Consider the following 23,737-nt stretch of genomic DNA (forward strand, 5'->3'; position numbering starts at 1 on the left):
AAAAAAATAATAATAAACTTTATTAATATAGTGTCTTTACAAACCTCAAGGCCGCAACCATCCACAATTTCTTTGACTCCCTATCGACGCGAGGACTTTTATTTTGAAAAACTCGTAAAGTTTATGATGTTTCACTGTGTCTAACTCGCCATATTGTTTTGGTTCGCAGTGGTTTCCGTGTTGTTGCTGGTTCTGATCCGCGCTGGTCCCGGCTCCCTTTTCACTCTGTGCCCGGGCTCCCTTCACTGGTCCCCGTCTTTACTCCCCGAGGCTGCCCGCCATGCTGAAGCGGAGCTCCGGGTGTGCTGTTGTCGTTGCGCTGCTGGTCGCCGCCGCTGCAGCGCTGAGCGCCACACCAGCCCCTAAAGGTAAAACTACAGACTCGGAGCTCTGTTTAAAAGACGCTGAAATAGTCAGATATTTTCATTTAATCTTCGTTCAAGTGCTGGGCTGAAGTCGCTTCTTATTCGAATTTTCCCGTTTCACCTTAAATGGTTCAGGCGCCAGAAAGTAACTACTGCGCCATTTAAGGTGGAACGGGAAAATTCGAATGAGTTTGGCCTGGCTGGTTATGGTTTCAGTTCTCATTTCTGATTTCTGGACCCTGAACTTTGTCATGTAACCTATATGTTGTCTTCAGATGCGACACAACATAGTAAAAGGGGAATTCCACCAAAATATCTAACTACGTAGTTCAATTGATATAAACAAACCAATTGTGTTTTGGTGTGAAATGTTTCACTGTTTGTTTTCATTTATGACCCCAAACCACCTGTGAACCTACACTAGTCTTCTGAGTTTATATGGAATGCTGGTGATGGAAAATAGTGGAAAATCTGAAGGAATGTTTTCTTTGGGGACTATTTTGCCTCACAGCGCCCTGCATGTATCCCTCCACCAGGAATGGAGTTTAAGTTCTTAAAAACTATCATAAAACAGTGTCTCAGTCAAAAGGCAGTGAATTCATAACCATTTCATGTAATAACTTTCTGTGAGGGAGCTTTTCGAGGTGGACGTCTGGTTACTATCACCACCACTATGAAAAATTCTGACTTGGTAAGTTTCTCAACCAAGCGTTTCACACCAAACCACTCTGAACTGCTCTGTTTACATCTTAACCATTTAGTTATGGAGCTCCCCTAGAAATGCAGCCTCTTAGACCATCCGGAATCTCTCAACACAGAAACTAAACTGTGTACATCTCCTTGAAGATTTTCTTCTCCTTTCTTTTCTCCTGCTTCTTATTTTTCTAAAATAAAATGATGACGCTTATTTTAAGCCTAATGAATTGGGAACTAAATGTTAGTGACCGAAGTGGAACTATGTAAGAAAAAAAAAAGTAGATGACCTCCTATTTGAATATAAGTAAACGTCAAAATCTCTGAATACTCAGAACACGTAATACTGAATGGGACCCTCTTTTTCTTTTCTTATGATAAACTGATGAGAAGTGCTTAAAACCGGTCTTTCTTTTTTTCTACAGCACCATGCAAGACCTTTACAACCTGTGACAGCTGCCTCTCAAATGTGTCGGTGAGCAAATACAGCTATCTCTAATCACTCTGCTTTACATAGTGATGTAAATTTATCTGTCCAGGCTCTGCCTACAAACGGACAAGCTTTACAGAACGCAGGTAAAAAATCACATTCAGCCTAATGAGAAACTATAAAACAGACTCAGTTTAAATCACAACACCTAAATTTAGAGTCGGTTATTCATTCAAGCTAATGAGAAACTGTAGAACATAATACATGCTGTTTTTGATTAAAAGTCAAATGTGAGACATGTTTAACAACAAAAAAAACACTTAAATATATAGAAAGTAAAGCATTGATGATAATAAAAATCAAGGCTGTCTCCACTGCAACCTCCTTCAGAGGCCTGTCCCCGCTTGGCCTGAGGCCTGTCCCCGCTTGGCCTGAGGCCTGTCCCCGCTTGGCCTGAGGCCTGTCCCTGATTGAAAAGCCCCAATTTGCCAGAATGGTTCCTTTTTTCACACTGTCTTAGTTTTAGTTTCATAAATATGTGTAACATGTATATAGTAACAAGACTTTTGTCAGCATATTTTGCAGAACAGTCCTGTTTTTTATATATATATATATATATATATATATATATATATATATATATATATAAAGATACGATTTAGTAACACACTCTAAATGTAGGTTTTTTGATAAATTTAGAATTAAAAAGCTAGAATACAGTAGCTATGAGAAAAGGTTAGTGGGCGGAGCTTGAAAACAGTGATTATGAAGATGTAGCTCATGCTTTTACCGTTTACTGGAACTTAAACACAATGAGATCGTTGTGGCCTCTGCAGTCCGATGTTTTATAGTGTTGTTCTGTTTGACAGTGTCTGTGGTGCCAGACCAACCTCTCCTGTACGGAGTACCCGGTGGCTCACCTGCTCCCCCCGGCCTCCATCTGTCCGCTGTCTGAGGCCCGCTGGGGCGTGTGCTGGGGTGAGTAGTGTCGACTCGGACCACTCTCCAGAAACTCAGCTGATGAATCACACATAGTAAACAGATCCTTACAGCACTCTGGAATAAAGAAATACCAGCCAGTGCTGCAGCGGTCATCAAGATAAGGCATTCAGGGTCAAATCCCAGGAGTGCCCTGTGCCTGTAGCCAGAAACACCTTATTTCCTTATTTGGACTGAAGGGTTCTGCTTTACTCTCTTTCAGTACACAGTGATTGTCTGTAAGGGTGGGTGATACAGCAAGAAATGTCCATATGAATCACAGGCTGGGCGCTTAATCAAAATCCAGCTAAGAGTGCATTTACATATACTTAATAATCTGATCCCTGCAGAAAATCAGATCGTGTCAGTAACTGATTCAGTGTGTTTTCATGCTCTTGAGTAATCAGATAATGGGTTTACTCTGGGTTTACGTGAGTCAGACGTGAGTAATCGGATTTTTGCTTTACGAGCAGCCAATAAACTCACAGAATAAGATGTGACAAACATAACATAAAGCTGAAACTCAGTAGAGCGCAATAGAGAAAAATGAAGGAAAAAAATGTAAATAAGGCAGTAAAGAGAAAATTACTGATATTTGCATATTTGCTTTCTGAGCTGATCTGCTCAGAGCCAGGATATCAAATGTAGTGTAAGCTGATCTAGCAGAAACTGTGAAAACTCTGCTGAAGAGGGGGAGTTCCGTTTCGGTGGCTAACAGCTCACTCATCAGGGCTTGGTTTAATATAGTGTTTTTTTGCCTGTGTTTTGGGTGAGACAGAAAGAGGAACAGAAAATACACCCACATACCCCACACCACTGCGTCTCTGCAGTGCCAATATCCTATGTGACATATATACACTCACTGGCCACTTTATTAGGTACAGTAAATTAGGTGCTAGTCAAAAGTTGGACCCCCTTTTGCCTTCAGAACTGCCTTAATTCTTTGTGGTATACTTTCAAGGTGTTGGAAACTTTCCTCAGAGATTCTGGTCCATATTGACATGATAGCATCACGCAGTTGCTGCAGAATTGTCGGCTGCACATCTATGATGTGAATCTGCCGTTCCACCACATCTCAGATCTGGTGACTGTGGAGGCCATTGGAGTACGGTGAACTCATTGTCATGTTCAAGAAAACAATTTGAGATGATATGAGCTTTATGACATGGTGCATTATCCTGCTGGAAGTAGCCATCAGAAGATTGGTACACTGTGGTCTTAAAGGGATAGACATGGTCAGCAGCAGTACTCAGGTAGCCTGCGGCATTTAAACGATGCTCAATTTGTACTAAAGTGCCCAAAGTGTGCCAAGAAAATATCCCCCACACCATTACACCACCAGCAGCCTGAACTGTTGATATAATGCAGGATGGATCCATGCTTACATGTTGTTTAAGCCAAATTCTGACCCTACCATCTGGATGTTGCAGCTGAAATCGAGACTCATCAGACCAGGCAACATTTTTCCAATCTTCTGTTGTCCAATTTTGGTGAGCCCGTGTGAATTGCAGTTTCAGTTTCCTGTTCTTAGCTGACAGGACTGGCACCCGATGTGGTCTTCTGCTGCTGTAGCCCATCTTCTTCATGGTTCGACGTGTTGTGCGTTCAGATACGGTATTCTGCATTCCTTGGTTGTAACAAGTGGTTATTTGAGTTACTGTTGCCTTTCTATCATCTCGAACCAGTCTGCCCATTCTCCTCTGACCCCTCACATCAACAAGGCATTTTCGTCCACACAAATGCTGCTGGATATTTTCTCTTTTTCGGCCCATTCTCTGTAAACCCTAGAGATGGTTGTGCATGAAAATCCCAGTAGATCAGCAGTTTCTGAAATACTCAGACCAGCCCGTCTGGGACCAACAACCACGCCACATTCAAAGTCACTTAAATCACTTTTCTTCCGTATTCTAATGCTCGGTGTGCACTTTAGCAAGTTGTCTTGACCACCTCTACATGCCTAAATACGTTGAGTTGCAGCCATCTGATTGTGACTGCGTATGTCTGTCTGTCTCCCTGCAATGGACTGGCGGCCTGTCCAGGGTGTATCCCGCCTTCTGCCCGATGACAGCTGGGAAAGGCTCCAGCTCCCCCATTTCTCTATCTATCTATCTATCTATCTATCTATCTATCTATCTATCTATCTATCTATCTATCTATCTATCTATCTATCTATCTATCTATCTATCTATCTATCTATCTATCTATCTATCTATCTATCTATCTATCTATCTATCTATCTATCTACATACATGCATACAGTGGGGCAAAAAAATTTTGGCCCATTCCTCCTGCACATCTCCTCTAGAGCAGTGATGTTTTGGGGCTGTCACTGGGCAACATGGGCTTTCAACTCCCTCCATAAATTTTCTATGGGGTTGAGGTCTGGAGACTGGCTAGGCCACTCCAGGACCTTGAAATGCTTGTTACGGAGCCACTACTTCGTTGCCCGAGTGGTGTGTTTGGGATCATTGTCATGCTGGAAGACCCAGCCACGTTCCATCTTCAATGCTCTCACTGATGGAAGGAGGTTTTGACTTAAAATCTCACAATACATGGCCCTGCTCATTCTTCCCTTAACACGGATCAGTCATCCTGTCCCCTTTGCAGAAAAAGAGCTCCAAAGCATGATGTTTCCACCCCCATGCTTCACAGTAAGTATGGATGCAACTCATCCTTTTTGAGGATGCAACGCATTCTTTTTCCTCCAAACACGATGAGTTGAGTTTTTACCAAAAAGTTCTATTTTGATTTCATCTGACCACATGATATTCTCCCAATCCTCTTCTGGATCATTCATATGCTCTCTGGCAAACTTCAGATGGGCCTGGACATGTACTGGCTTAAGCAGGGGGACACACCTGGCACTGCAGGATTTGAGTCCCTCTCGGCGTAGTGTGTTACTGATGGTAGCCTTTGTTACTTTGGTCCCAGCTCTCTGCAGGTCATTCATCAGGTTCCTCCGTGTAGTTCTGGGATTTTTGTTCACCGTTCTCATGATCATTTTGACCCCATGGGATGAGATCTTGCGTGGGGACCCAGATCGAGGGAGATTATCAATGGTCTTGTATGTCTTCCATTTTCTTACAATTGCTCCCACAGTTGATTTATACACACCACCCTGCTTGCCTATTGTAGATTCATTCTTCCCAGCCTGGTGCAGGGCTACAATTTTCTTACTGGTGTCCTTTGACAGCTCTTTGGTCTTGGCCTTGGTTAAGTTTGGAAAATATACACACACTGCTCAAAAAAATAAAGGGAACACTTAAACAACACAATATAACTCCAAGTAAATCAAACTTCTGTGAAATCAAACTGTCCACTTAGGAAGCAACACTGATTGATAATCAATTTCACAGCTGTTGTGCAAATGGAATAGACAACAGGTGGAAATTACTGGCAATTAGCAAGACACACTCAATAAAGGAGTGGTTCTGCAGGTGGAGACCACAGACCACTTCTCAGTACCTTTCTGCTTTCTGGCTGATGTTTTGGTCACTTTTGAATGTTGGTGGTGCTTTCACACTCGTGGTAGCATGAGACAGACTCTACAACCCACACAAGTGGCTCAGGTAGTGCAGCTCATCCAGGATGGCACATCAATGCGAGCTGTGGCAAGAAGGTTTGCTGTGTCTGTCAGCGTAGTGTCCAGAGGCTGGAGTTGCTATCAGGAGACGTGGAGGAGGCCGTAGGAGGGCAACAACCCAGCAGCAGGACTGCTACCTCTGCCTTTGTGCAATGAGGAACAGGAGGAGCACTGCCAGAACCCTGCAAAATGATCTCCAGCAGGCCACAAATGTGCATGTGTCTGCACAAATGGTTATAAACCGACTCCATGAGGATGGTATGAGGGCCCGATGTCCACAGATGGGGGTTGGTTGGTGTAGTGGGTAACTCCTCTGCCTTCTATGCTGTAGACTAGGCTTCAATCCCCTGCTTGGACAAGCACCCTCCACTACACCAGTAACAGTCCTTGGGCAAGACTCCTAACACCACCTTCGCCTACCTGTGTAAAAAATGGTCAAACTGTAAGTTGCTCTGTATAAGAGCATCTACCAAATGCCATAAATGTAAATGTTGTGCTCACAGCCCAACACTGTGCAGGACGCTTGGCATTTGCCAGAGAACACCAGGATTTGCAAATTCGCCACTGGCGCCCTGTGCTCTTCACAGATGAAACCAAGTTCACACTGAGTACATGTGACAGACGTGACAGAGTCTGGAGACGCCGTGGAGAAAGATCTGCTGCCTGCAACATCCTTCAGCATGACCGGTTTGGCAGTGGGTCAGTAATGGTGTGGGGTGGCATTTCTTTGGAGGGCCGCACAGCCCTCCATGTGCTCGCCAGAGGTAGCCTGACTGCCATTAGGTACCGAGATGAGATCCTCAGACCCCTTGTGAGACCATATGCTGGTGCAATTGGCCCTGGGTTCCTCCTAATGCAGGACAATGCTAGACCTCATGTGGCTGAAGTGTGTCAGCAGTTCCTGCAAGATGAAGGCATTGAAGCTATGGACTCGCCCACCCGTTCCCCAGACCTGAATCCGATTGAGCACATCTGGGACATCATGTCTCGCTCCATCCACCAACGCCACGTTGCACCACAGACTGTCCAGGAGCATGCCCAGGCGTTGTAGGGAGGTCATACAGGCACATGGAGGCCACACACAATACTGAGCCTCATTTTGACTTTTTAAGGACATTACATCAAAGTTGTATCAGCCTGTAGTGTGTTTTTCCACTTTCATTTTGTGTGTGACTCCAAATCCAGGCCTCCATTGGTTAATAAATTTGATTTCCATTGATGATTTTTGTGTGATTTTGTTGTCAGCACATTCAGATTTGTGCAACAACATGAACTCACATGAACCCAGTCACTGTTGTCTGTGGTAACAGTTAAGCTGACTGATTGGCCGAGTCTCAGCGGTTGGAGCTTATATCAGGTGTTAGAATGTGAAAATGGAAATCAGTCCATCCTTTGTCACTGACAACTTTTCACTTGAAGACATTCTGCTAGTTTGATCATTTTGATCCAACACAAAGAAAATAATCACGTATGGTGTGAATAGTGTTGATGTGGAAAAAAAAATCTTAAATCTCGACCTCAAATGACCTCAATAACTCAGCCTATTTAGTACTTTTATTTTGAATTAGGAGTAAAATGCAGTGTTCATAGGCATCATAGTATAAATACGGTTTCAGTTTTGATCCTCATACAGTATCAATAAATGTCACACGGCCCTCACATGACTGCTGATTCAGCCTGCAGTGGCTGGCTGGAGGAGACAGACCTCAGAAGCAGAGTTTGATGGTGGATTTTTATTAGAAGTCATAATGTAATGACCTCTAAACAGCAGGTATAAATCATCTGGGTAGAAGGGTCCTTTTGAACACCTGTGTTTACTTGTTAAAGAGAGCTGCTGCTTGTACATAAATCACAATAACACTGTGTGCAGTTCATTTGGTGACCAGTAGGTGGCAGCATTGTGATGAGGAAAAACTCTCAGACTAAAAGGAAAGACTTAGTATTCCGTAACTACTATACATTTCAGTGCATTGAAAAGGTATATTTTTTAAATGCCTAGTTCAGTGTGTGAGCTGTAAACAGAGATTCAGAGCAGTTTGGTGTGAAATGGTTCAGATGTCTTTACAGTGGTGGTGATAGGAACCAGGGGTCGCCATGACTACAACACAAATATAGGCATTTTATTTACTATCAAAACCACCAGTGGACCTACACGAGTCTTCTGAGTTTATATGGAATGTTGATGATGGAAAATAGTAGAAAATCTGAAATAATAAGTGTTCTTTGGGGACGATTTTGCCTCACAGGGCCCTGCTTGTATCCCTCCACCATGAATGCAGATGAAGTTCTCAAAACTATCATAAAACAGTGTCTCAGTCATCAGGCAGTGAATTCATAACCGTTTCATGTAATAGCTTTCTGTGAGGGAGCTTTTAGAGGTGGACATCTGGTTCCTATCACCACCACTCTGAACAGTTCCACCTCGGTAAGTTTATCTAGAACAGAGCGTTTCACACCAAACCATTCTAAATGATTCTGCTTACAGTTTAACCACTTAATTATGCAGATCTTTTAGGAAAATTGGTACACATCTCCTGTAATGACTGTCCTCTGACAGCAGGTCTGCTCTCCTGTGCTGTCTGTGTGGTAACGTGTATTTTGTTTCTCTCTCTGAACGTGTTAGTGAATTTCGAGGCGTTGATCATTGCCATGGCGGTGGTGGGTGGAGTCCTGCTGTTGGGAATCACAGTGTGCTGCTGCTGCTGCTGCTGTCGCTGTCGGCGATCATCACGGTAACGCCACATTTCTCCCTCTCTCTCCCTTACACACACAATTTTTTGTTTGCGGTTTTTATGCACATTCTTTTTAATCCTTATTAAAGAAGAGGTGGATGGGAACCCTTTACTATCCCTGTGCATGGTTTTCTCCTGCGTCAGTTCACCGCAGTGAGGTTAATTTCTCTGAAGAATCAGTTCTTGTTCTCTGCCACTTCTGTGTCGTGCTTTCGTTTTGCACTTCATGCAGTCAAAGGAAGCAAGCGTGGCTTTGGTCACACTCTTTAGAGCAATGCACAGCAGTCATACGACTGTAAAATAAATGTCATAATGAACTTGTAGCCTGAGGACAGCACCTCAAAGATGATTTAGTTTCATTTTAAAAAGGTTGTTTAGTATTCAATATTAATGCATAATGTTTAATTCCCTTTTATCATTAAAACAGTGAACTGGGGAATTAGTAAGTTTTTAGGCTGTGCATAATGTTCATATGATCCACACAGTCATTCTGACAGACTGTAATACACTACAGGAAGTGTAGGGGCGATATGGCTTCTACTGTTTCATTTAAAAAGCCTCTATGTTTATATGATCCACACAGTCATTCTGACAGACTGTAATACACTACAAGAAGTGTAAGGGGTGATATGGCTTCTACTATTTTATTTAACAGGGCTGTGTGGGCCCACCACCTGCAAGGTCCAACATGGGGGAGCGGTGCAGTGCCATATTGGCAGTGGGAGATTGCGGGGAGGCCCTAGGTGGCCTAGTCCCCTGCAGCAGAAACTAGCTCTTGGTACATGGAATGTAACCTCACTGGGGGGAAGGAGCCAGAACTTGTGCAGGAGGTTAAGAGGTACCAACTAGATATAGTTGGGCTCACCTCCACCCACAGTGTCGGCTCTGGAACCAATCTCCTGGATAGGGGTTAGTCTCTCTCCTACTCGGGTTGCACAGGGTGAGAGGCGCCGGGCGGGTGTGGGGATACTCACAAGTCCCTGGCTAGTGACCTTGCAGTTGGTGTTTGTCCCGGTGGACGAGAGGGTCGCCTCAATGTGAATTAAAATCGCAGAGAGGAAAACTTTGAATGTTGTCTGTGCTTATGCACCAAACAACAGGTCAGAGTATTCGGCCTTCTTGGAGCGAGTGGGCGGGGTTCTGGAAAGGGTCCCGCCTACAGACTCCATAGTCCTACTGGGAGACTTCAATGCTCATGTTGGCAATGACTGGGAGACCTGGAGAGGCGTGATTGGGAAGAACGGCCTGCCCGATCTAAACCCGAATGGTGAATTGTTATTGGACTTCTGTGCCAGGCATGGATTGTTCATAACGAACACAAAGTTCGAACACAAGGATGTTCATAAGTGTACATGGTACCAGAGCTCCTTGGGTCAAAGGTCAATGATCGACTTTGTTGTCATTTCATCTGACTTGGGACCATATGTTCTGGACACTAGGGTGAAGAGAGGTGCTGAGCTGTCAACTGATCACCATCTGGTGGCGAGTTGGATCAGATGGCAGGGAAGACTGATGGTCAGATCCAATAGGCCCAAGCGAATAGTGAGGGTGTGCTGGGAACGACTTTCGGAGGCCCCTGTTCGGAATGATTTCAACTCCCACCTCTGGGAGAGCTTTTCTCACGTCCCGGAGGAGGTAGGGGACATGGAGTCTGAATGGACCCTGTTCACCTCCATTGTGGAAGCTGCCAGGCGTAGCTGGGGCCAAAAGCTTGTGGGTGCCTGTTGGGGCGGTAACCCAAGAACCTCCTGGTGGACACCGGTGGTGAGGGAGGCCGTCAAGCAGAAGAAAGAAGCCTTTAGGGACTGGTTGGCCCGAAGGACACCCAATTCAGCAGATAGGTACCGACAGGCAAAAAAGGCAAGCAAAAGAAGCAAAAGCCAGGGCATGGGAGGAGTTTGGTGAGGCCTTGGAAAAAGACTTTCGTTCGGCCTCAAAGAGGTTCTGGACAACTGTCCAGTGACTCAGGAGGGGTCGGGGTGGCTGCGCCCAAGCTATATTCAGCAAGGGTGGAGAAACTCTTGACTTCGAATGAGGATATTGTCGGTCGGTGGAAGGAGCACTTTGTGGAACTTCTTAATCCGGGAGACGTGCCTCCCTCACGGGAGTCAGGGCCAGAGGCTTCTGGGGTGTCAAGTTCCACAGTCACTGAGGTAGTTGGTAAGCGTCTCAGCAGCAAGGCACCGGGGGTGGATGAGATTCGTCCAGAAATGCTTAAGGCTCTGGATGTTGTGGGGCTGTCATAGCTAACATGCCTCTGCAATATTGCATGGACCTTGGGAGCAGTACCCTTGGACTGGCAGACTGGGGTGGTGGTCCCTATTTTTAAAAAGGGGGACCGGAGGGTGTGTGCCAATTATCGGGGTATCGCACTGCTCAGCCTCCCTGGGAAAGTCTATGCAAAGGTGCTGGAAAGGAGACTCCGACCGATAGTTGAACCTCAGATTGAGGAGGAACAATGTGGATTCCGTCCCGGCCGTGGAACAATGGATCAGCGTTTCACTCTCTCACAGATTGTTGAGGGGGCATGGAAGTTTGCCAACCCAGTCTACATGTGTTTTGTGGACTTGGAGAAGGCTTATGACCATGTTCCTCGAGATATCTTGTGGGAGGTCCTCCGGGAGTATGGGGTGCCGTGGCTACTACTCCGGGCTATCCAATCTCTGTACTCCCGAGTGAAAGCTGTGTCCGTGTACTCGGCATTAAGTCAGACTCTTTCAATGTTAGCGTTGGACTCCGCCAGGGTTGTGCTCTGTCTCCACTCTTGTTCGTGATATTCATGGACAGAGTGTCAGGGCGTAGCCAGGGTCAGGAGGGCATTATGTGTGGAGGCCGGAGGGTGGCGTCTCTGCTATTTGCACATGTTGTTCTTTTGGCGGAATCACATGGATGCCTTCAGCGCTCGCTGGAGCGGTTTGCAGCTGAGTTTGAAGCGGTTGGTATGCGGATCAGCACCTCCAAGTCTGAGTCCATGGTCTTGGCCCGGAAAAGGATGCCCACTCTAGGTAAGGGTAAAGGACCTGCCACAGATGGAGGAGTTTAATTATCTTGGGGTCTTGTTCACGAGTGACGGGAAGAGGGATCGTGAGATCGGCCGTAGTCTGGGACAGGCGGCAGCAGTAATGCGGTCACTGTACCGGACTGTAATGGTGAAGAGGGAGTTGAGCCAAAAGGCGATTACCGGTCGATCTACATCCCAACCCTCACCTATGGTCATGAGCTGTGGGTAATGACCGAAAGAACGAGATCGCGAATACAAGCGGCGGAAATGAGCTTTCTTCGTCGGGTGGCGGGCTACACGCTATGCGGTCGAGTGAGGAGCTCGGTCATCCGGAAGGAGCTCCGAGTAGAGCCGCTACTCCTCCGCATTGAGAGGAGCCAGCTGAGGTGGTTCGGGCATCTGATCCGGATGCCCCCTGGGCGCCTCCCGGTGGGCGTGTTCCAGGCACGGCCTACCGGGACAAGACCCTGGGGTCGTCCTAGGACCCGCTGGAGGGATTATGTCTCCAAGTTGGCCTTGGGGTCCCCGGGAATGAGCTGGAGGAAGTTGCGGGGGACAGGGTCATCTGGGATTCTCTGCTCTCCCAACTGCTACCGCGATCCTGTCTGGACTAGCGGTCAACGATGATGGATGGATGGATGTATGTTTCATTTAAAAAGCTCTGTAATGTTCATGTAATCCACGCAGTGATTCTGACAGACTGTAATACACTACAGGAAGTGTAGGGGGTGATATGGCTTCTACTGTTTTATTTAAAAAGCCTCTATAATTTTCATTTGATTCACACAGTCTGCTTGCAGATTGTCAGTAATTAAGCTGGCTCCTGACTCCTGTCAGTCATCGATGTGGGTGAAGCCTCCGTTTCTGTATCTGATATATTCCCGTGTTTTTCTTTTTTTTTTCTTTTTTTTTTTTTTCCCTGGTGTTTTCCCTCTCAGAGCGTTTTCCATTAACCCCCCGCCGGAGCTCCTGCTGCGCGCTCTCTCTCTCTCCACTCCCATGTGCTAATTTGGAGAAATTTGCTGTGTAATCTTGTACCGTTTCTTCTAGAACATGCTAAACATCTAATTAGTGCTAGATGACATTTCGAGCAGTAGGTCTCTCTGGACTGAAGACTGAGCGCTCCTCTTTTTACTTGCGAACTGTGCCGACAGCAGCAGTTTGTGCGTGAGGAGTGACTGAAGGAGGAAAGTGTGGATGTTTTCTTGGTCATATTAATTCTGCTGAGTACTCAGGTTTTTCCTCATTTGTAGTCAGCAGTGTGATGTGTGTTCCTGCGGGAGGCGCTCAGATCCCCCTCGCCGCTTTAACTTTACTGCTGCTCTCAGAGTTTAAGTTCTGTGATTGACGCGTGTGTCTGTGCACAGGCCGGACCGCGTTGAGGAGGAGTACGCCAGGAGGAGAGAGGAGATCAAACAGCGCTCAGACGATCGGTAAGAGGTTCCAAACCAGCACCTACAGCACCAATATAACCAACTAAATCAATACACACTCAAATTAAACTGTGTGGAGGTGTTAAATCGACACTCTGGTATATAATAAAATTAACCGCCGCTGCATCAGTTATAAACATGCTTGTTTGCATCATACAGCGATGCTTTGCATGAGATTTCCCAGTTTAAAGACTGGAAAACCCCCTTCTGATGATGTATCTTGAAGATGGCAGGCATGACCATGTGAAGGGGGGCTTCTGAGGGTGCAGAAGTTCCCTGAGATTGCAAGATTGTTTGCCCTTGTGTGGTGCTGATGTGTTTGTTACTCAAAGATCAGATTTGTGTGTCCACACAGCTCTGACAACATCAGATCTGAGTCACATTAGGGCAAAAAAAATCAGATTTGTGCCACTTCAGCCTGCTAATGTGAGTGTAGCCATACACACAGACTCGTTCAAACCAACAGCAGGCATTGTAGGAGGAGAAGAAAGTGAAGGACATGGCATTTCCACACTTTTACTTCCTGTGGGTTCAGCCCAGCCCCACATGTGTAATATAGATGTGTGGGGGGTAAACGGAGTGAAGGCACTGAAAATGGGTTATTTTATATGTTCACAGAAAATGAGCAAAGGCCAAGAATCGGAGGTTGAAATAATAATAAATCACATTTTTTCTTTTGGTAAACACTGAAAATGGGTCCCACAGACCTGAACACCAAACAAGGTTTAACTGCAGCTGCAAAAAATAAAAAAGCTCTGAATTTTAGGATAATTTTAACAACCAGCATGTGCTTGATTCAGGTTGGGTTTTATACTTTGAGTTTTATTCATATTTTAAGAAGCTGCAGTAGCTCCTTTGTTTACGTTAACAGTGTGTATTCATTAAAATAAGCTGAATTGTTTGCACCGCCCCCTACTGGCCACTTAGAATGCGAGCGTTTTCACACTTGTTTTGAACACTTGAGTCAGCACCCAGGACCTGTTCTGGGCTTGTTTGGGGAGGGGGGTTCATTATCACTGGGTTGCTTTCACACACAGGAATTCCGTTGGAACCATGGATTTATTACGGACCTCCGTATGTCACTTTCCTGCAAGCAGGTTTGCAGGACGGTCAGCATAGCATCGTCTGTTTACTGCTTATTATTTTCCCTTAAGCCTAAAATAGGTGGTTTTTCAAGGGATCTTTACTAAAGAAAAACTTTGTATATAGAATTATGAACGCTCCGAGAACCTTGTGCACAATTGAACCGTTCTTTGCATCATGAAAGTGTTCTTCAGATTGATGGAGAATGTTTTGTAGATGGTTCTATATAGAACCCAAAAGGGGTGTTCAAATATCACGATGTCAATCTTGCAACAATAACAGAAGAACTGTCTAGTGTGCTGCATAGAACCTTTTTCAAAAAAGTTAAATATAGAACCATCTCGGGCACATTCATGCATTTTTTTTCCCATCACTCTGAATAACGCTATCATGATGCAAGTAGGGTTGCAGCGGTAACCGGTTCCACGGTATACCACGGTATTAAAATGCACGGTTATCATACCGTGGGCATTTGCTCATTACCGGTAAAACACAACCCAGCTCAGAAACTCACCCGCGCATGCGCAGCTCCGCTCCGTTTCAGTCACACAAGCACACAGCAGTGAGAATGGCAGAGAGTGCCACAGACTTAACAATTCTCCGTCCCCCTAAAAAAAAGGCTAAACTAAAGTCAGCAGTGTGGGACTACTTCGGATACCCGCCAAATGCACGCGAGGATGGGAATCCGATTTGTAATCAATGTGGCAGGAAAGTGGCAGCTAAAGGAGGGAATACCTCTAACCTGTTCTCCCATCTCCGAGAACACCACCCCGCTGTGCTCGTTTATAATTTCAGTCCGACCCTAAATGCGTGAAATTTCGACTATAAAACCTTTCTTTGTATTCGTGCACAGCCCACGCGTTAAGCGCCCGCAAAAGTGCTGAGTCATCCGAACTATGAGCATGCAGGTGCTGGAAGTAACGTTATGCCCGTGGCTATGAAGCGCGTGCTGTGGTGGATGCGGGTGTCCGTGTTCAGGTCCTCACAGACTGATTTGGATTTTTCCGGAGTCGGACTCAACGTGAAAGACGCCATTAATTTGCATGAGTTTATATTTAAAATCTGACGTGCCTCTATTGTGAGGATCATGTATAAAATAGATAGTCCCCTCTTTCTGCAGTCTCTGGTTATATTAACTTGGCAGTAAAACGGACGTTTACAACAGTAGTTGGTCAGACACGCACACAGGCTCAGATATTAAATAATTAAATAATTAAACTTAAATAATTGTACTGAATATTTTAAATACAGGATCTTTACACACACACACACACACACACACACACACACACATATATATATATATATATATATATATATATATATATATATATATATATATATATATATATATACATTTATTTTTTATTATTATTATAAATATAATTGATTAATATTATTATTCTGTTATTGGTTTAGGGACAAGCTAGCTGTGCAAAGAAATTTCCTGATCCAGCTCAGCCAACTGTCACACAGTCATTTGCAAAGGGAATTAAGTTAGATCCCTCATCTAAACAAGCCCAAGAATTGAATCATGCTGTGGCGTATTTTATTGCCAAAGACATGATGCCCTTAAGAGCAGTGGAAAAACCTGGTTTCCTTCACCTGATGAAAAAAGCTGTTCCAATGTACCAATAATCTAATATTGCAGTTTTTGCAAAAACAGGTGTACAGCATTTTTTTTTTAAGGAGATATTTTGTTTATAATAGTTCCAGGTTTCAACTACAATAAATAGTTAATTAAACAAAAAAAACTTTCGTGGTAATTTCTTTAAGGGTCAGTGTATCTTTTAATAATATATGTAACAATCCATGATACCGCGATAACCGTGATACCGCGTATTTTCTGAGACGGTTATCATACCGTGAAAATCTCATACCGTTGCAACCCTAGATGCAAGGAACCCTTTGATCATGCAGAACATTCTTTGAGTGTTTTTGGCACTGTACAGAAACATGCTCTTTACTAAAGAACCCTTGAAGAACCATCTTTTAAGGGAGTTGGGTACCAACACTTAAGGGGTGAAGAGCAGCTCTTCTGGCCACAGCAGTGGCCACAGTCACCACGCTTGAAAAGGGAAGCAGTCACATTACAAAATGAGCCAATCACCCGGCATTGGAAGCAGATAGCGGACCACAGCAGAGCTCGCTGGAAGCGAAACCCAGACCACAATTTCAGGAGGACCAGAGATCGCTCTGTTCCACTCCTGGACTTAAAAACAGCTTTCACACTCATTGAACTCACAGAGCAAACAGACCTGGATCTGGAAATAAGCTCTAGAGTTAGAGCTGGGCGATATGGCCAAAGATGTCATCACGATAAACAAAATTCATATCGTTCGATATCGAAACATATTGTGATCAATGTCAAATCATCAGTAATTCAGATCTGAAGGCTGATTTTTGCCCCTGGGTGGATAATCGCTGTTTTAAAGGATCCTTTATGGTCGGAACACGACAAACACCAAACAGATTTCACATATTTGTTATGTGAGAGTGGAAGAAAATGTCTGGATTTTTATCAGCTGGAAAAGCACAGCCTCAGTTTTTGTAATCATAATTTAAGAAAAAAAACATGATTTTTAGCTGTCTGGTGACAAGCACTCAGCTATCCCATTACAAGTGGCCAACAATGGAGCTAAACTGTCTAGTTTCTCAACAACGTCAATTTAGTACGAACAGCAAACATTAGCTGGTTCGGTACGTCAGTTAATGGATCACACCTCCTCACTGCCGTCACTCCTGCCACATCCATATTAGAGCTTATCACAGTATTCAAACACCAGCTAGCAGAATAGACTGGATTTCTCTGTTCTGTTGTAGCTTAAGGGGTAAAACGGAATCCTCCTTTTAGGCATGTTTAAACTGATGTCGGTGGTTTTTGTCTTGTTTGATCTTCATTATCATCGTTGTGCATGTGACGGAGCTGCTTCAAGTTAGCCAGCTGCTAAAAAACAGCTAGCCTGGAAAGGTAGTGCTTTCCCATTCTCCAATGCCTCACAACTTCCTCAGTTTACTTTCGTTTAAATCAGGGCTGTAACTCACATGAACTCACTTCTTTCTTTCACTTCTGTTGATTGTGAATGCACTAATACCAAAATATGACTTGAGAGGAGCAGACATGATTTAACGCTGCTAAGGCTTGTTAGGGTGTAAGGAAAGAGGCGAGTTCACTGTAGGACAGTACAGTTACACCACTGATCTCATCACTCACACTTGGTGAAAGGAGAGCAGATCGCCAGTCGCTCCACTTAAACAGGGAGCTCCACGTTTCAGACGTTGCTAAAGACTCATTTCACTCATCACCACCTCCCTCTCTAGTCATGTTTCGCTGAACGTGGAAGTGTGAGAATGGTGTATTATATTGAAAATTTATCGAACATTTCTTATTGCTGTATCGGGGAAAAGTTATATTGCAATAATTATCGTTTTCGTTTTATCGGCCAGCCCTACCTGGAGTGTAAACACCCTAAAACACACACAATTTGAGGTTCGGAGAGGGATGCTGTGCAGAGCTGCTGACCATTTCTGTCCCCCAAAGCAGCCTAACATTGTATTTTTTTACACTTTAAGCCATAAGTTATATCTTCTGCTCGGAGTGCGCTATATGGCTTGACACTATTGGCTACAGCACCATGCATCAGTAATATGTTTGGTCACCACTCAGCTCGTTTGCATAATATTCATCAAGAACAAGAGCAGAATGAAGCTCAGTGGTTTGATTCCTCAGTATCATTTATGTCATCATCTCTCGCACATTCCGTTTGATGGAAATGATCAGAGATTAGAGATTCCTATCCGGAATATTTACATTTGATATGAGCTTCTTGCACAACTATTCTATGCAGAGATGGGACCCCCTGTCTGAGTGTAATTGGTGGTTAAAATTCATCTTTAAAATTCTTGTTTGTTTTGTTGTTTTTTTTTTTTTCCTCCTGCAGGAAGGCGGAGAGGAGAGCGAGGCATGATGAAATTCGGAAGAAGTATGGTGAGTAATATGTTTGTATTGTAATGTAATGTAATATAATATAGTATAATGTATATTGCATCATCTCTTTAATATTGTTAAATGTTTTCTGTGGTTATATAATCTTTGGTTATTTTCAGAAGTGACTGGAATGTATTAGAAGCACATGCACATACACAAACAATAGTTGTCTTCTGCTTCTTATATATTCCAACATTGAATGTTTAGCATGTAGTTTAGTGGTGGACGTGACGTTACATTGCCACATATCAACAGTCTGATTGGTCGTAGCTCATCTAATTTGCATGAAGTTGGCAGAAGAGGGTGGAGTGGGCAGGATGTGCATCAGCATGTTTGATATGCTTATTTTGTCATCACTCACCTCATTATGATATGACACATTCTATTTGATCTAAATTATGCAAAAAAATTCATGCAAAAAAGTCATTTTGACATCACGTAAACTTTAAAGCGCACTTCCTGCGTCTGAGTGCTGACCTGCTTAGCGCTGACTGATTCCACTCGGCACTGGACTTCATTGCATCATTAACCCGCCTACATCATTAACCCGCCTACATCATTAACCCGCCTACATCACTGTGACCAGTAATTACACAGCATGACGAGTGATCATAGCTGACTAATGACTGACAGGTGAGCTAAACCATCTCAGCATCTGGCCACTTTATTCGATATGGCTTATTGAGCTGCGCCGCTGAAGGGAGAAGCTGAACGATTGGGGAAACATAATAATTGTGATTTTTCAGACTGATATTGCGACACTGATTTAAACTGTGCTTATTAGGAGTATGAATATGTTCTGGTGGATGAATGTGGTGTCAGATTAGGTTGCAATTTCTCAACACATGGAGGTTTTTCTCTGACTGGCCACAAACTCTGCGTTATTAGGTAAAAGTTCCCCTCTTAAAACCTCTCTTAAAACCTAAAACAGCATTGTTTACAATGTAGGCTACAATTCTAAAAAATTGCGGCTCTTGGGATTTGAAAATTGTGCTGTCCTAAATCGTGATTTCAATATAAAAATTATTAGTCTTTCAGCTCTCGCAGTGGAGAGCGAATTAGAACAAAATAGTATTAATAGTAATGTTAATGACAACTGTTTAACCGAATTTTAGAGTAATTGATCTCCAAAAGCATACATTAACCATTCCAGCCTTTATTTGGATTATCAGTTATTTTGTTTTCTGATCGATTTATTTGTATTTTTACATTAAAAGCCAAACTGTACTTTATTTACATTTTAAAGACCCCTTTATTTTAAATACAGGGTATCAACAAAGCCACACCAGGCTAATGATTTTTACAAAATAAATAAATAAATAACTTACTATTTTTCACTCTGAAATGCTTAAAAATGTTTGTTCTCTTTTCTGGGTCTTTGTAGGTCTGTGTGTGGTTGTATGCATATATGTGCGTGTGTGTGTATGTGTGTGTTTGTTTGTTTATGTGTGTTTGTATGCGTGTGTGTTTGTGTGTGTGTATTTGTATGTTTGTGTGTGTGTATTTGTATGTTTTTGTGTGTGTGTGTGTGTATTTGTATGTTTGTGTGTGTGTCTGTGTGTGAATGCATGTGTGTGTGTGTGTTTGCGTGTTTGTATGCGTGTGTGTGTGTGTGTGTGTGTGTGTGTGTGTGTGTGTGTGTATTTGTATGTTTGTGTGTGTGTGTGAGTGTTCTGATGTAATTCAGTTCAATGATGAGTCTCCGTCCTTCATGTTGAGCCGGACGGTCTCAGAGTGATCTGAGCGCAGTACAGTGTAATAAGACTGGCTGCCCCGCCCTCTGCAGGGTCAAAAGATCATAGCTCACACAGCCATCCCCTCCTGGATGATGAATCATCTGAGCTAATTACCGTTGGCACAGCGCCGGGTGATTAATGGAGGCCCACATTGCCCCGTGTGAGGGAGAGGAGGAAATGCAAAGTAGATTCAGGGAGGCCCTGACCTCTGGGGTGGTCTTTGCATGAGGCAAAATAAGGCAGCCACTTAACGTCCTCAACACAGAGATTAGATATACTGTATGTGCTGGTGTTCAGTAACCTATTCTGAAACATATATTAAATATATCTTTTATTTGTGATTGTAGTGGTTTATTTTTAATCATTTAAAAGCAGCCACAACCACAAAAATATCCGCCAATATCGTGAGAATTTCAGTTAATAGAATTAAAGTAAAAATGTCCAGAAAGAGTTTAAATAATCCTATAATATTCCTGCAGCAGTCTGAAAATGAGGAATATCAGATATGGATGTGCATCCAGGGGTCACCATTCCTGTCTTCTACCCTGAACCCCAGAATCACTTTAGAGCAGCAGGCATTCTCAGATTATGTGACTATGACACTGGCCGGGTTTCCATTCAAACATTTCACAATCGTTGGGTAACTTTGCGAAATTTTGGCAGAAAAAGGCCGTCGTGTTTCCATCCTCTGCAGTATGTGAACAGACTTTCGGTGACGTAGCTGCTGTGATTCTCAGCTGAAACGAGTGAGACGGAGAGATTTAACTCCACTTGCTGTCTTTTTACGGTTGTGTCATTTGCAGCTTAGAGTCGCCGGGACAAACAACAGTGCCACCTAATGAGGGAGTAAATCTCCAACTACACCCATTTCACATCTGGGGACGCAAACACACCAGACAGCTCTGGAGCTCATTGTTCAGAGACATTTTTCAGCTCTGATCAGAAATTTCAGAATGTGGAAAACAACCTTCGGAAAGCTCTGTGCTTCGATTGGACCAAATCACAATCATGTGATTCACAGAATCAGACTTACAGCTCGATATGGCACTGTGTGCATTTACAAGCTCTCAGTAATCCGGTCATAATCAGATTTCTGCAGTTAGTCTGATTAAGTGGTCGTGTAAACAGCAATCTGATTTCTTAGATCGGAGTAAGGTTTAAAAATCTTATTAAGAAATCCGATAAATGGCGTGAAGTTTGAGTTTTATGTTACGTTTATGTTGCGTCGTCTTCTGTGAATTTATTGGCTGGTTGTAAAGCAGAAATCTGATGACTGTCTGACTCGTGTAGACCAGGAGTTTCCTCATTATCTAATTACTCAAATGCATGTAAATGCGTTGATCGGATCTGCAGTTATTGGGATATTAAATTCATGGAAACACATTCATTTATTTGAAAAACCCTTTTCCGCCACCCTTTTTCACATTCAGGTTAGTGATATTCCAGCTTTTCCGCTTCATCCTAGTATAAAATCATTTTTGGTTTTCGGGCATTTTCCATTCAGGCTTTTCAAAATTTTCAAAATTCACAAAAAATGAGTGGTCGGGAACCCCACTGTTGTTCTGTTAGTGGATGAGGGGGGGCAGAGTTTGTGTGACTCTGACAGTCAAAAACAGACTACATGGGCCAACTTTGGCCAGCCTTCGCTCACAGAGTACTAGGTCATTAATGACGTAGAATACATATTTAACGTCAACCTCTCAGCTGGCTGTGCTCAGAAAAGTGGGTGATTTGTGGTGTGTGAGAGTGAGTGAGAGACAGTGTGATGGATGAAGACCTGCTCTGTTCCCTCTGATTCTTACAGCACCGATCCACCAACACACGCACAGATCTGACTGACCTCTAAACCTCTCACAGTGTAACTACACACAGGTGCCAGAGGGGGGCAGCACTGCTGAACAAATACAAGCAATGCAATTAATTGATGCATCTCATGGTGGTGATTTAGCCATGGTGATTTTTTTGGAATGTTAGTCAATAACCCAATCCCTGCAGAATTCTATACGGAAAATATATTGAAAATGTCAAAATGGCCAAAAATAAATTGCCGTTATTTAGTGAACTTCAGCATGGAGTTAATTCTCTAGTTCCATTTAGATACTCAGTTTTTAATAATAATGGATTTCACTAAGAAATTGCAGTCGAGTCATATAGTGAACTCTTGCGAATGAATTGAATCATTTTGTAAAGAAACGTAAACAAATCAATTCACTGAGGTCAGAGATCTTCACCCTGTGTGTGTGTGAGCTGATTAAAACCCCTCATGTGTCCTCGGATCCTCTGGGGAACGGTGGAATGAGGAGAAAGCAGAACTCGTCTCCTCTAAACGTACTCTGTCTTTCTTTTTTTTTGTTTTTTTCTCCTGTTTGGTTTTCAGGCCTCATTCCCGACTCGGATCATCCCTACAGCCGCTTCGAAAACGAGTGAGGCAAGAGCCGCCCGGAGAACCCAAACAAATGGAGGAGTTCTTCGCATACGTCTCATCCCCATCAGCACGACTGCAATCATCTTCAGCTCCTTCGTTAATTCTGTATCAGTCTGATTTACTTCACACCTCCTCAGTTCTTCTCAGCACTGCCTCACAACTCCAGCTTGTGTTACAGGAATGATGGGAAATGCCTCCTGGTTTGATTTTTTTTTTTTTTTTTTTCTCTCTCTCTCTCTCTCTGAGTTCTGAGTCATGGTTAATGTTGCCTTTTGTGCTCTGACACTTTATTCACCTCTGATTGTGAAATTTACTCGTTTTCAATCTGTTGTTTTAATCACTCGGACAGTTGAGTTGCTGTAAGCTGTGCCCCTTATTAAACGTTTCCTAATAAAGTGAAGTTCAACTTTTACATCTTTGTGCCGAGTCTTTATCCTCCGGCACTTTGCTGAGCTGGAAAAGTTCCTCTCAGTGAATAAATTTAGAGAACTTTGATATTAAACTTTGTGTCCTGAGTAAAAATCCCATCACATCCAGCTCCGCTCAGCTCTGCCTTCAGGGGCCGCTTTCATCTCAGCACAGGAGTGGCTTTCCGTACTAACACCCCATCCATACTAACACCTTATCCATACTAACACCCTATCCATACTAACACTATCCATACCAACACTGTTCATGCTAACACTATCCATACTAACACTATCTATAATACCACTATACATACAGCATTCCTACTCTATCCATACTAACATACTATACATACTAACACTATCTATAATACCACTATACATACAGCATTCCTACTCTATCCATACTAACACCATTTCAGAACAGGTTTCAGATAAAACCCTGCGTGCTAAAAGTTTTAATAGCCTCTTTCTGCAGTTCCCCTTGTGAAAATTTGTTGAGCTGCTATTGAGCAATGAAGAGTGAAAGGGGTGGGGCAAGAACCCCTTGCTGTGAGAAACTATTCACACCCACCCAAAAAGGCACCTGCTCACTCACCTATGAAGACCAGTTTTGTAAAGAATACACATTTCCACTGAAATATGAATCCTTCAACATTATTGAAGATAAAAATGCTTCATTAATCTGTTGTTTGCTGCCTCTGCATTTACACAGTGATGAACCACATCTGGAAAGTTTAAACAAACTTGTGTAGAGGAGTGAAGCATCCAGCTGCTCTCAGAGATGAGGAGAGGCGGGTGAGCTAAACTGTGTTTAGCAGTGTAAGTGTTGTTAAAGTGCTGCGTTGTCTAACAGTGACAGCGGTGGAGGGCAGTAATTAGA

The 23,737-nt window shown here is 43.5% G+C and overlaps 1 protein-coding gene across 1 annotated transcript; it reads left to right on the forward strand.

The window, feature by feature from the left end:
• Nucleotides 1-131: 131 nt before the first annotated feature.
• Nucleotides 132-22,859, forward strand: LOC108437397 (pituitary tumor-transforming gene 1 protein-interacting protein). Its single transcript, XM_017714468.2, has 7 exons — nucleotides 132-368; nucleotides 1,484-1,533; nucleotides 2,358-2,466; nucleotides 8,673-8,781; nucleotides 13,150-13,215; nucleotides 18,240-18,286; nucleotides 22,400-22,859. The coding sequence occupies exons 1-7, from the start codon at nucleotides 281-283 to the stop codon at nucleotides 22,447-22,449; spliced, it is 519 nt and encodes a 172-aa protein (XP_017569957.1). The 5' UTR covers nucleotides 132-280; the 3' UTR covers nucleotides 22,450-22,859.
• The last annotated feature ends 878 nt before the right edge of the window (nucleotides 22,860-23,737 follow it).

The sequence above is a fragment of the Pygocentrus nattereri genome, chromosome 24 (assembly GCF_015220715.1).
Source record: "Pygocentrus nattereri isolate fPygNat1 chromosome 24, fPygNat1.pri, whole genome shotgun sequence".
In the NCBI taxonomy this organism is placed as follows: Eukaryota; Metazoa; Chordata; class Actinopteri; order Characiformes; family Serrasalmidae; genus Pygocentrus; species Pygocentrus nattereri.

Bases quoted from the DNA above. Each gene is read 5' to 3' on its own strand.
- LOC108437397 (XM_017714468.2), top strand. From the start codon at position 281: ATGCTGAAGCGGAGCTCCGGGTGTGCTGTTGTCGTTGCGCTGCTGGTC. The intron at 1,534-2,357 runs GTGAGCAAATAC...TCTGTTTGACAG, and splicing joins GCTGCCTCTCAAATGTGTCG to TGTCTGTGGTGCCAGACCAA. The intron at 8,782-13,149 runs GTAACGCCACAT...GTCTGTGCACAG, and splicing joins CGCTGTCGGCGATCATCACG to GCCGGACCGCGTTGAGGAGG.